This window comes from Pyxicephalus adspersus, chromosome 10, assembly GCF_032062135.1.
Source record: "Pyxicephalus adspersus chromosome 10, UCB_Pads_2.0, whole genome shotgun sequence".
In the NCBI taxonomy this organism is placed as follows: Eukaryota; Metazoa; Chordata; class Amphibia; order Anura; family Pyxicephalidae; genus Pyxicephalus; species Pyxicephalus adspersus.
In genome coordinates this window covers 6412558-6427116 of record NC_092867.1, presented here as the reverse complement: position 1 = coordinate 6427116, position 14559 = coordinate 6412558, and the positions used below count along the sequence as shown (strand labels likewise).

Below are 14559 nucleotides of genomic sequence, written 5' to 3'. Positions count from 1 at the left end.
GAGGTAGTAAATTTGTTGAATCACCCTTCTCTAGTTACAAAAAACAATCTTTAGTATCGGCAAGTCTGTTAAAATTACAAGACTGAAGGTATGCATTGATGATACAACAGGTAGATGTTTTGTGGTATAATGAGCTTTCATGTACAAAGTGTGCATTTTAGAACATGTTTTCAAGTTGGGGGGGGTGGGTTTGAAAGGGATAATGGTCCCCAGCACAGCCAGTATGGACAATGCTGCTTTGCCAGTTTATCTTATCGCACTCTCTGAAATATGTAACTTACACTGCAGAGACCGTGAATTTCAGAGTATCTTGCACTGCAGAGATTGTATTTGGGACATCCACAGTCACACTGAATCTGGGTGGTACTGAAAGTGAACATAGACATAATAAAGGTTAACAAACCATTACACAGAATGCAAAATCTGGATACGGAACATGGATCTTAATGGCAAAGTCATCAGTATATTACTGCCCCCTTCCCCCATACTCATGAAACTTCTGTACCCCCAAAATACACATTATAGGGTATTTTAGGACAATAGGACAATAACAATAGTAGGACAATAGCAAAGCTGCCATAAGCTTTGGCACCAAATCATGCCCAGGATATCAGTCTTGTTCCTATCAAGCTCCACATCTTTGTCCAAGGTATAAACCAGTAAATCGGTGGGCTCAATACCACTGTTCTGTAATCTCTACCCTATTCCTCCAATCTTGGCTACTTAATATTCCAAACATATTTAAAAACTGTAGCCATTAAACAGTTGAAAAGACTGGTAGACAGTCGTGTGATTCATAAGTAATATTGAATTTTATAGAACATCTTCTTAATAGCCACCCCCACTCATCCATGATCGCTCCTGTGGTATAGACCAAGATGTCTCAGCTTAAACCTGGGCTAGAAGAGCGAAGTAATTATTCAAGCAGAACAAGCTGGAAATAGATGTTAATTTGATTGAAGGTATGTCTTGTCTCTCCACCCAAAAGGAGAAGCAACCCCAAATTTGCTGAGTAATTGAGGTATCGAAACCTTTACCCAAGACTTGGGTATAAAGATCATTTTCCTTACACAAGCTACCTCAAAACCTCAACAATGCATCACATACTGGACAGGTAAGTAATCCAGACTCATGCTGGTCAAGGTTATACCGGCATATAATGCTATTTTATTGGAATATTCAGCCATGAAGATAGAAGTAACTCTGATTTCCATGCTAATAGTTTCAGTAAGTTCCTATAACCAGGACAAATATAAGGGGAGAATAGACACCTTTGTCTCGTGCCATTATGGACAAATGCTTGAATATAATGCTGGCGGTAAGGACTTCTGCAAAGGGCACAGTATACAGTGCTATAATTGCTTTAAAAATGGGCATCTGATGCTTAGATACGGGAAAGGAGTTTGACAGAATACACAGAGACTACCCATTCAATTTTTCTAATACTAGCAGCACCATGCGGATCCCAAAGAATTCATCACTGCTCCAAGTCATTTCCATCTTGTGCCTTTGCAAAACCTCTACTTGCTCTAGTTTTACTAGGAATTACAAAACCTCTGCTAAGCAATTTGCAAGGCTTTTGGCATTTATCATGATGCCTCATTGTATTCATAAAATGAAAAGGAAATTAAGTGGAAAAAGCAAATCTTCTCCTGGTTTTGGCAAGGACACAATCAGAATCTTTAACATTCCTGATGGAAGGAGCCCAAGAATTCAGCTTTATAAAGCCCTGTAGGTACATGTGGTGCCAGTATTTCTTGGGATTGTCTATTGTAGTCCCTCATATGTATGTTAATAGTTGGCAATTTGTTGGCAGGGATAAATTGGAAAGTTCTCCAAATTCTGCTTCTGACAAAGGAGAATTATATTTTTCTAAGACAGACTGTGTAACATAGGGAGGAAAAATTTAGAGTTGGTAAATGAACTATAGAAGTCACAACAATATCCACAATATTTTGTAGGATAAAAACAGGAATGAAATGCTAGCTTTTGAGTCTTCATGTTTAACCGTTGCTAGAAACTTGCCCACCCTGTTCACTAGAGAGTACAAAAGAAGACTCCACCATTCAACACTTCTCATGAATGGAGAATAATGGCAAAACGAAGAGTAGAGCTGAAATTAGGAGATTAGGAACTCCACTACCACAGAGGAGGAAGCAGAGAATTTATGCTGGGACTTCAATTCCCAAATTCTATTCAAAAGATTGGGGAATTTCTGCATCATTGGTTTCCTCTTCCATGGTCAAAAACTTCACCGAAATCCCTCTAATATGTGGTTTATGGGTGTTCTAAATAGAGACGTCTACATTTGAAGTTTCATTTAGGCAAAAGACTAGATCTCGATCTGACCTATATTGCTTATTCCCAGTGGCAGAGTTTTAAAGAAGTTGTACACTTTTCATACAACCTTCATTGGCAATAGATGTACACTTCTACAGGGGGGCTTCCCAAAACGAGTACAATGTGAACACAGGCTGCTTTAACATGCATTTGTTTTACTATACAAGACATATAGGGTAGGGTTTTGAACCACTATCAAGTGTTGTCAGTGTACCCACTGGGGAAAATCACTGTTATTTGACCTGGTGGCCATTGCCACTGGTATGCGGATCTCTAGAAGAGAAAACAGTTCCAGTGGTAATTGCCAAAAAGAAGACTTTTGCAACATAGTTACCATATTCTTCCACCGTAAACCACTGTGATAAGGAATAAGTGGATTCTCTCTCAGCTATGAAGCTGTAGGAGCCAACAGGAGCATCTTTAATCAGCTGGAACTCCAGGGATAAAACCCCCCGTTGTGTTTCTTGGTGCAGCCATTGTTTAATCCTGGTCCCTGATGGATCCTGAATTAGAAATAAAATGTTACCAAGCATAGGAAAAACCCCTACCTAACCTTTATGTTCTGTGCTGCATTAACTCTAGAATGTCCAATATGCAGGACCACGTAAATATTTTAATGAGTAGGCCAATTCCATAGCAAGGAATTTTGTAATAGCTTGGGTTATGCTACCAATACATCCTGATTCCTGGTCAGTGACATGCAACATACCCCTGTGCATAGAATCTCTATTCATTCTCTTGACCATCATTACCAAGACAGAACATTACAAAGAATTCAACATTTATTAGTTATAAGTGGTAGGGGTAAATCAATAGAGACACCAGTTCTAGTGACAAATGTCAGTACATTTCTCTCCCTGTGTAGTCAACATTTTGTTTTTTTCCTTTTATTCCCAATACAATACTACATTCAGAAAAGATTTAAGAGCTATATTTCTTACCCGCAAGTAAACAGCAGGGAACTGAAAAAGAAAAGAAAATATTATATTGGAGTACAGCAAAATAAAATTTTAAAGTTTAGAAACAGAACTTTTATTTAATTATAGCAATATAAAACCAATTAAAATTCCCCCATCCCGGGACGTACTTGCCAAACTTGCATTACTACTAAATCCAATACTGTCCGCTTGTATTTTCCATATAATCAATTTACTGTATAAGTCCATAGAAACTTACTTGTCCTAAGGTTTAAAAATGGGAAACTGTACAGTCAGAACAAAGTGCAGTTGTTCCCTTTGGCCCTTTAACGTGACCTAAACTACCATTCCCCTCTACACATGCATATTTACTGTTCCGCCATTTGTTAACATCCAATGCTGTGCATTACAGCCATTAAGACTTTTTAATAGTAGTGTCCCAAGGCAAGAGACAATCCCATAGAAGTCTATAGTGCCGTAATGCACAGACTTAAACCAGGACAGTGCTGGATGTAAATAAAAAGCACAATTATAGCCAAAGACTCTTAAGCAGGTATGCACTTGGTCAATTTAGGTCAGACCCAATGGTAAAACACCTGTTTGAAAGTTCAATTATCATTTAAAGTAAGCCTGTCCTTTTTTACCATCATACTGGGGCTGATTTATTAAAGCTTGCCAAGGCTGGAGAGGATACACTTTCATCAGTGAAGCTGGGTGATGCAGCAAGCCTGGAAAAGATTTCTTAAAATTAATTTGCTATGTTTTCAATCCTGGACCAGATCCATTTCAGGTTTGCTGGATCACCCAGCTTCACTGATGAAAGTGTATTCTCTCCATCCTTGGAGATCTTTAATAATTCAGGCCCACTTTCAGAACTGAAGTTCTTAGATTAGTTACTCACCTTCTGATTCACAGCCTTAAGTTGAGAATTAAGGCAAACAACCCGACACATCACTGTAAGGGGAACAAAAAGAAAACATTTAGGATATATTTGTAGTGCAAAGTAAAGAGATCATGGAAATAGGGGAAGGGGTTGCAAGCGTAGCAATGAGAGCAGAGCAGTAGGAGAAGGTTCCAAGGCATGATGGCTAAGGGAAGGAGTGCACTTCCTGTAAGCATGGGATTAAAGAAGGGTGGGAGCATGGAGGATACATACAAAGGTTTGTTGAGAGAGATATGGGTATGGTGATTAAGGAGGTGCATTAAGTGGTGCATTCATGGTAGTGATAAAATAAAGGTAAGAACATTCAGGTGCAGTGCTTAGGTGCTTTGTGCATGGCAGAAAATGGACTTGCAGGTGAAGTTTTGGTACTGATGGTAAAAGTGAATTGGTAAGATTGGAGCAAAGTGTGACTAACCACATAAATAGGAGCAATGTTCTCTGCTCAGCAGATCCTAATATATTGTTCAAAGGCTCAAGGCACTATAAATGCCATGCCTATTACCTTGACAAGCACCAACCAGAGCCCATGGCAAACCACAAAGCGCCATATGGGCCTCCTGAAGTGAATGGGACCTCAAATACAGATCCTTTAAAGCAGCTTTTACTGGTTAGTACACTATTTGGACATATCCTGAATTGTACAGGGTTATGTTTGCATAGGGGCGCATAGTGTGTGCCAATATTGTGGCCATTTTAAGAGTCAACAAGATTGGCACGGTCAAAAAACCATAATTATCTGATAACCTGATGTCAGCTCACCTTTTTGGCCAGGTTTATATATGGGTTTGTCCATCTGGAAGATACAGTTGTGTACATTGGGTTTTATGACTACCGTCTTACGGTCCAAGAAATTTGTCTCCTGCCCTTTTACAGAAAGCATTAGGGCTACTGGTATGGCATTGGTTGTTTTAGGAACCTAAAGGACAAGAAGTGGAAAAAAAAAAAAAACTTTAAGAAGTTCAGCCAAGGTCATCACATGCATGTGGGAGGAACTTTTACAATTTTACTTGAAGCAGAACCCTTGTAACGTGTGACATTACATCCAACTGAAACAGATAAAGGGTGTGGTGTTGACAAAAGCTTAAGTGTGGGACAGACAAACCTTTAAACCTTGTGGACTTTTCTTACAGGAGAGGGAAAAGGAAAAATCCATAACAAATAGAATCTGTAAAATATTGCAGTTTTCCATGGCCAATGTGGACAATGAGCCCACAGATGCCAAATTGCCAAAAAAAAAGCATGCCACACTGGTCTTAAGAGAAACTTCGTAAGAAGGAATGATTTGACCATTGTAATGGTTGCAAACCACACCTTTAATCAAAATATAAGACTAATTTAGACCACCTTAATAGTTTCAATGCTAAAAAGAAGCTAAAGAACTTCATCCTAGCATCCAGGACATTCAAATGGTCATTGAATAAGTTGCTTAAATAATGTGGGGGAAAAAATTATTCCCATTAAAGGGGTTTGAAAAGCACCCTGGCTGCCCTTACAAACCTAGAAAAGAATTAAAAAAAAAAAAAAAAAAAAAAAAAGATTGGACATCAGAGTAGACTGTAAGTTGTCAACTAGACCTGAAGGTACGCTTCGAACCCCGCTGACTCATGCAATTGGAGTATAGATGAGCAAAGCCATTTAAAAAATGAGTGCCAACATCTAAAAACTTCAAGTCAAATTTCATTGTTAAAAATTCAACAAAATGATCTGCCCATAAATTGTCCCCAATGCTTTTTTGCTTTTTTGGCCAAATTCCATAAAGTTCTACAGGATAATGTTAAATTGCTGTACTGCAGGTCCATGCTAAGCCATGCTTCGATTTCTACCCAATAAAAAAATTATATTGTACAAGATTCAGAAATTCTATAATGCAATTTTCATGAATGAATTTAGAATCTTACCGTGTAATCACCACATTGGAAATATGTGGGAGAGGAGACATCTTGTGCAATAATTGTTGTGTTTTGTCCCTCATGTTGCAGCACCAGACCCACATCTAGTTTCTCTTTGTTGTTCACAAGGGTCACACAGGCCTTTCCAGTCTCACCACTATACAATGTGGCTGGCGTGCTCAGGACATATTGACTATAAACACAAGGGGAAAAAAGAAAATGTATAAGAACATGGGGATTTTCACGAGCAATCAATGCTGAACGATGACGGCACTTCCTGGAAAAAACCAAGTGGTATCATCAAACTTTTCATATATACAACCCCTTTTTAGCTTCTAAATAAATGTATTACATTTCATTAATCAGAACCTTGAATAAAAATTGTGTGTTTGGTGTGTTTTATTTATTGCTTCCTGAAACGTTTGGTTCATCCAAGCCTCTGTGTGTTACAAATATACAGTATTTACCATGAATGTAAGGTTTTGGATGTTATTAAAGCACCTCAAAGGCAGCTTGTTGTATTTTTCTCTGCCCAGCATTACACAACTTGTGTATCCTTCCACTTACCCACCATCCAAGTGATCACTTTAATATACCCTCTGCTCTTTTTAAAGCAGATCCTCCCCAGGTTTAGGAAAGGTCTTATGTCATTTCACCATAAGAGGAACCCTAGCAATATGACAAACTTCTAAAAATTGGTTTACAAAACAAGCCATTCTAGAATGGACAACATTGGGGATATTACAAGCAGGCCGGAACAAGTGTTTTAAAGAACAATTTAGTAAAGTCTAAATCTTTTATGAATGCTGCTTCCAGACTTATCCATCCTTCCCACCTCTCCTCCTCTGCTGCCTCTTTGTAATTTTCTTCATTGGCTTCCATTTCACCTTAGAATTAAAGCTCCTGTGCTTTGCCGTCAAATCCCTCCACAGTTCCTCCACAAGCTCTCCTAGCTGCTCTCTTCGCTCCTCCAAGGACCTACTAATGACTTCCTCACTCATAACCTCATCACACACACGGCTCCAAGACTTTTCTAGTGCTGCCCCAAGTCTCTGGAATGGTCTCCTCGTCCTATTTGGTTCTCCAACAACTAAATATGCAAATATTCACCAGGCAGGTTTTGATTTATGAAATCACTTCCTTGACAGATGAGCCTTGTAAATTAGACAGGGAGAGCAGCTCCAGTGACATTCACCTTGTTCTTGATAGGATAACCATATTTGTAAAATAAATTACTGTTATCCTGTACGGAATAAATGTAATAAGCATTCCCCATCTGGGATTTGCCATTAGCTGCATCCCCAGCACAAACTCTCCAAGTGGCACAGTGGGCAAGGGCACCATGTCTACGTCCGGCTAAAGGTCCCATTGCCAACACTGGGAGCTAGTTCTACTTTTGATTGTAAAGAAGACTGGGAACATGTTATGTTAACATTACAAGTTCAATGACCAAGAACATACAAATTCCAGCTTTAATATGTAGTCAGAAAAACCATGTTTTAGTGTAATCTGCAGGACTAAACTGTAAGTTTGACATCCAGATCTAAAACAATGACTTTTCGTTATTAGGAACTTCATGACCAGTGATATGTAAAAAAAAAAAAGTTCAAACAGAGGTTATTCTACACTTTGGGGACAACTTTTATTGCATGGGACAAGGACAATGCATACAGAGCACAATTACACACCATTTGGAAGTTTGCCATTTGGTCTCGGAGACAATATACAATTCACTTAAGTGGAGACACTCCACTTATCAGGACAAACAAAACCTTCAGTACCCAAGGTCAGACATATGGTCAACAGAATCACACTTACTACAAATACATTGTTGTTTGAGAAACAATGATTCCTTTGTAGAGCACTTAAAATATAAGCATATTAAAATATTTATCAACTTTATGAGAGTGATCAGTGAAAGTTTGGTAAGAGTGAAAAACAAGGTAAGTGTGATTCTGATAAGAGGTAGAGAAGTAGGCAATGGAATGAGAGGTGGGAGAGTCACAAAGAAAGAAAAGGATTAGTAAACAGTATTATGGGATTATAAAATTATCTGAATTGTAAAACCAACATGGAACCAATTATCTCGTGTCAGATGGAATTATTAATGCTTCCCTTTCCTGAATGATATTGGAATTCAGAGAAGGAGTTATGAAACGTTCCAACTTCTGCATGATCGTGCAGAAAATCTTAACCAATTGAAATACAGAATCCTCCTATACATGGAATTTGTGGTGAATCGGTCGTGAGCAACATTGTTGAACTTGCTTAAACACTACCTGGCTAAAAAAAAAAAAGTCAGACATTATTACATTATGGTTGATTGCCTTTAGCTTTGATTACGGCATGCATTCACTGTGGTATGGTTTTGATAAGCGTATGCAACGTCACATCATTTCTTTCCATGCAGAGTTGCATTCATTTTTTGTCCTCCCAAGATCTTGTATTGATGATGGAAATGTTGGAGGACTATGTCTTCTCCGGCTCATTCCCAATTCTCAATGGGATTCAGGTCTGGACACTGTGGTAGCCAATCAATGTGTGACAATGATGTCTCATGTTCCCTGAACCAATGTTTTACAGTCTGGGCCCGAAGAATCCTGGCATTGTCATCTTTGAATATGCCTGTGTCATTCAGGGAATTCTCTATATTCACATAGTTTGGTGACCTCATTTTTTGGCCACATAACATAGCTGAACCCAGACCTGACCAGCTGAGACAACCCCAGTCTAAATGCTTGGTTAAATCCAAGTGGTGACTTTCTTGGGCCAAGCCATGTGATCTCAACTCAGCAATAATGAGTGAAATACATGGCAGTATCCTAAAAGTGGGCTCAGATAGATTATCCAAGATGGCATTGCTCACCTTGATTCTTAAAAATACTACTTCCCCAGTTGGTTGGCTGCATATTGGTTTAGAGTGTAACTGAATCTATTAAAACAGGAATATCAGCTTTACATCCAGGCAATTAGCTTTAAAAATAAGTTCACCAATGGCAGTTTACATAATTATTGGTATGGTCCACTTTCATTGCAGATTGCTTTACTGTAAATGCTACATGTAGCCTCCAGATACCCGGACCTTTTTATACAACAATGACAGGTGCAGGAACAGAGGCCGCCACGCCAGACTTCTGGGTCCGGGGAAATTAAATGGTCACCAATATTAACTCCTTCACATGCACAGAACTTACATTGTCCCTGGCGCCTAACCCTATATGCCCTATCAGCCAAGAACCTCTACCTTCTGGTGACTATGTTTTGAGTTTAGTTCTGTTTTAGGCAAATGAAAGCCTCTTGTATAAAAGAACTTGTGAGTCGGGGTATCTAGGTATCGGTTCGGTCACCGTTATAAGAATTAGCTCTATAATCATGCATTACTGATCAGCAAAGTCCTCTCTTTCATCTCTGAACATTTTCCCAAGCAAATGAAGATTTTTTTTTATCTAGGAGCCCCATGTTTTAAGGATTTGTGAAGGTAGCTGTTTCTGCACCCCATTAAGGTCTTCTTTCCATTTCTGCAATGTGGCAATACACAGCACACACTCTACTAAAGCATTATAGTGCCGGGTGCCATACCACACACTTTGTCAAATACAGCACTATATTTATGTTCTATTGTGGTGAATTGAACCGCCTATTTAATATGAATGGGCTGCCCTAATGTAACACACACAGCAATATGCACAATCCCCTTTATCTACCATGCGCCACCCTGTTAGTGGGAATTTAAGCATTTTATATTAACATCCATGTAAACCAAGCCAATATTACCCAACTACCAAGTTCTAACCCACATTATTCCCTGTAATGAACTCAGATTTCACCTGACACGGATTTCTGCCTAGAAGACATGAAGGTGCAGTGCCAAAACTACTCAGTGCCAAGATTGTGTTGTCAGAAGAAAGTAACACTCATCTGTAAGCGTGCCAGCAGAAAACAATGCAACGGCATTTATTAGGCTTTAAATTCTGACAAAGCCACGTCCAGAATCGCCATATAAGCAGCTGATCGCTGGACAGGAACGGAGGTGAAATAACACCTGGGATTTTGTGACGCTCTTCCAAGAAACGTTCATTGTTCTATAGTCTTCAAAATGTACAAAATCTGTTTGTGTAGATATTAACATTTCATCTTTAAAGGGTTAGAGTACTGCAGTGGAATGTGAAGGTAAATACAATTGTATTTATCTTGTATATATCTCCCCATTGTGATGCAAATTTTACATCACAATGGGGAGATAAATAAATATATAACACCTTTTCTTCATAGAGAGAGGAATGCCCCATCATGCACCAGTTATATAGGGCTGAATCACTGGAGTTTGCCTTTAAAGAAACATTTTCATCATTAGTGAGTGAAGCCAAGATAAATATTTGGTATGGTTGTATTACTCCATCCCCTAGAATGCAGCCTGCCAGAAATCGGCCCCTTGGCAGCATGCTGCAAAAAAGGATTTGTGATCTATGTGAAAGATTCTAAGGCTGTGTCACCTGGACTTACACATTGGGAAAGGCAAAGCTCTGCTGACTACAGTGCTGTTGCTTTGACTACAGTAAGGAACAGGTCTGATTTCCTGCAGAGAGATTGCTGCTTCCATACATGCACAGAGCAAGGGTCCCTCTCTGCAGCAGGCTGGCATGAGACAAGCTTTTCTATACTGTGGCTGCTTTCTAATAGGAAGACTTTGAGCATCATATACAACTGGAATTTATTAGGTTGAAAGGAGCTGCGAGTTCAGTTTAAATTGACCATGGTACTGTAACAGATTTGCTCCACTACCTACTCAGTTCCAGCTACAGTTCTAACATTCTCCAAGCTGACCAGAAACCTGAAAGCCGGCCAACAAGTTGAATGACCATGGTGTTGTTTGCGTTTTGCTTGGGGTCATTGGATGACTGGACTATGCAAGGCTGCAAAAGTCTAAGGTCGAAAGCACTTTGGATAATGATAAGCTATTTGGAAGGGCTCATGGCCAATGGGCTCAAGGATAAAAGTGTCCTTATCTGGGAAAGAAAAAAAGCACAGAAAGGGATAATATTTCACACGGCAGTGTTGTTTCTCCCAGGTCCACTACGTTCCATTGTTATGCATGGAACAAATGTGAAGCATCCAGTAAAAGGGGTTGGCTAATGATCACCATTCCAATGCCCGTACTGACCTTAATTTACCATAATCCACACTTGCTGACATTTTGACAGACCTGGAATATTCATATGGAATCAGAAATATATAAATGAACCTTCAATACACCACAGAGGATTGTCTAAACATTCCAGAAGAATAAGACACCCACAGGGCATCATGGACCCTGCTCTGGTACCAATAGTCTAATATTTGCAAAGTCCACTTAAACATGCAATGTGCAATATGAGTAAAGGGTCCCAACTTGGGGGCAACATAAGGACAGTGATAACTGGAAATGACTACAAATAAACTTTATTAAGTTGACCCTGTCACCCCCTGGAAGACATTGGAGCAGAATACCCCTGTGGAAGAAGAAGACCTATCTTTCCGACACTGCGGCCTGTAGAGATACGGGAGGTCATTGAGAAGAAACACAGCATGCAGTGGTGGGAAAGGCTATGCAATGGCAAGAGTTTATATAGAAAGTAAAGATTTCCTCACTGTCCATAGGATAAGCACTTTTTTATAGATCAGTTCTGCTGTACGGTCTGCTATGGTCACATTAATCAGGACATAAAGTAAATATATCCTAGGATAAAGAAGTAGACTAGCATTGCAGTTGCCCTACTGTATTTACTAGTTGCCCGGCTATCCTGTATAATTCTCCAACACAGAATAAGTTTGCAGATCAGGTAAATCAGAACTCCCCTTTTGCATACTTGTTATATTTGACCATTAACAAGGCATCCATGGGTTATAGACATGGGCTTTGCCCAGGCTGAGATGCTGCCAATAGCCTTCTGCAGGTAAAGCAAAGCATTTCTTCAGTTCCATCATCCCCGGTGATCACAAGGAAAGAGGCTGGATCAGGAGCTGGTACAGGCACCAAGATTTACATAATGGTGCCATCTCTGAGCTGGCATCTCAGTCCAGGATGTAGGCAATTATCCCAATGTCTGAACATTAAAGGAGGGCAAGGCAGGTGAAGCCACAGTCAGAGAACTAGGAGTGCAAGATAGTGTAACTACCTGGAAGTTTTTCCTACATTTAAAACATGGATAGATAAACCCAGTTGTTGGCCTATTGGACATGTAATTATTTGGAGGATGCATAATAAAAATTATAAATATATATTAAAAAGAAAAATTAGGGATTTTATAATTGGCTTCTATAAAAAAGAAACCTGGAAGCGATGATAATTGTGCCAGACAAATTGCATCTCATCAGTTAGTTTACAGCACTACATACATATACAACCAACAATAAAATCTTCTACAACTAATTCATCTGAAAACTTTAACTCACGGCTCTGATCTCCCTCCATCAAGGAAGCCCAGGAGCAATAAGCCACACAGGAGCCACATTTCCCTCCAGTTCATGGTTATAGCAGAAGACTCCACACTGTCCTAGTCGGCTCCTGATTATATAGCACTGACTCCCAGGCTGGATCTGCCCCTTGTTTGCATTAGTTGCTGATGTGATTAATAGGTAGGAAGGAGTGATATGGGAGTGGTACATATACACAATATCCTGCCAGGTTTGCTGTTAAACTTCATGTTTAAAGAACAGGAAATTCAAGTATATTGTTGCAGGGCTTTCTGTTTGTAGGGTACTCAGAGGTTAAATGGCAAATTTCCTAAATGTGACATTTTGTCTGAAAAAGATATTTCTGATGAAATTCTCTGATGCAATGGTGACTTTAAACAGGGCTGTAAACATTTGTGATGTTGCAAAACTAACAAAGGGTCAACTTTACCCTACCGCTTTTTTTAAACCTATCTATGAAGCAATTTCTTTACTTATATGGAATATGAATCATTTAAAGGTTTTCAGACTATTTATCCAAATGCATTGCTGTCTGCATAAATTGCACACCATATTGTGCAAAGACAGACATGTGCCCCATTGAATTTGTCAGGTGTGATATTGCTATGGGTATGAATGGAAAATCTGAATAAACTTTGCAGAAAGTTGTGATTCTTTGTAAATATTGCAAAAAGTTTTAGCTGGCCAGCTGCTTCAAAGTTTTATTTCTATGGCCGATCTCCAACCTACTACACAAAATGCCAAATTCTTGCATAATCTGGGGCAGCTAAAGACTCTGCTCCAGTCACTGAGATCCACTATGCTAAAGAAATGGAGAAATGTTTATGCGCAGGTCCAAATACCCTATATCTATATAACACATGGTGCTAGAGGGGTGTGACTACAAATTACCATTGGAAAATCTGAATTAACCCTATGCACACCCTTTTTAAAAAAAAAAACTTTTGGATTAAAGCAGAGACTCTTGGTTGACAGTACTTTCCAAATCTTAGGACTTTGGACATAAAACATGCCCAATCGTCAGTTGTCAGTTAATAAAACTTGGTTGGTGATGGACATAAGTATGTAGTAAAATGCCCCAAGGCTGGTGGTCAATAGGAGGAGGAGCAGTGCTATCATTAGCGTTAGTGGGAGAAAAACCCCAATGATGGCAACAGTGGTAGGAATTGTGCCCCATTGTTGGAGCCATTGGGTGGAACGGTGACCCATTTTTGGAGTCCTTGTATGGAATCATGTCCCATTAGTGGAGTCATTTGGTGAAATAGTGCTTCATTAATGTACTCATTGGGTGGAACAGTGCCCCAGTAAAGGAGTCCATTGATGGAATCATGCCCCATTAGTGGAGTCATTGGGTGAAATAGTGCCACATTAATGGAATCATTGGGTGGAACAGTGCCCCAATAATGGAGTCATTAAATGGAATATTGCCCCATTATTGGAGTCGTTGGGTGGAACAATGCCCCATTATTGGAGTCTATGGATGGAATCATGCCCCATTAGTAGAGTCATTGGGTGGAGTATTGCCCCATTATTGGAGTCATTGGGTGAAATAGTGTCCCATTATTGGAGTCATTTGGTGGAACACTGCCCCATTACTGGAGTCCATGGATGGAATCATGCTACATTAGTTGAGTCATTTGGTGGAATATTGACCCATTATTGGAGTCAGTGGGTGGAATATTGGCCCATTATTGGGGTCATTGGGTGGAATATTGGCCCATGGCCTCTATCATTGGTGTCAGTGGAAAGAATAGTGCTCTGTGGTTCATGTCAGTGTAAAATATTTACCCATTGTTGGTATTTGTGGAGGAATGATGCACATCAGTGATGACAATGGGAAGAATTGTGCCCATGATTGGTTTTAAGTTCAGTAACTAAATTAATGTTTGTGTGCTTTACATGTTTATACATGCCCACTGAAAAGGTCACATACATGGGTGGAATGAATGATTGAGGCGCACCTAATCATTAAAATAAACCTTTCCTCGAAGAAATAGAGAACAGTGGCACATAATTG

At 39.4% G+C, this 14559-nt stretch overlaps 1 protein-coding gene across 3 annotated transcripts in view; it reads right to left on the bottom strand.

Annotated features, from left to right (window-relative positions):
* Positions 1-12680, bottom strand: part of LOC140339975 (ovostatin-like) — a 46158-nt gene extending 33478 nt beyond the window's left edge. For all 3 annotated transcript variants that reach the window (XM_072424904.1, XM_072424903.1, XM_072424905.1), the window contains exons 1-7: positions 12522-12680; positions 6099-6282; positions 4960-5116; positions 4159-4211; positions 3282-3302; positions 2675-2843; positions 282-366 (exon numbers count right to left, since the gene is read on the bottom strand). In XM_072424904.1, coding sequence (XP_072281005.1) covers positions 282-366; positions 2675-2843; positions 3282-3302; positions 4159-4211; positions 4960-5116; positions 6099-6282; positions 12522-12595 — 743 coding nt within the window. In that variant the 5' untranslated portion in view covers positions 12596-12680. The remainder of the gene's footprint in view (positions 1-281; positions 367-2674; positions 2844-3281; positions 3303-4158; positions 4212-4959; positions 5117-6098; positions 6283-12521) is intronic.
* Between the last annotated feature and the right edge of the window lie 1879 nt (positions 12681-14559).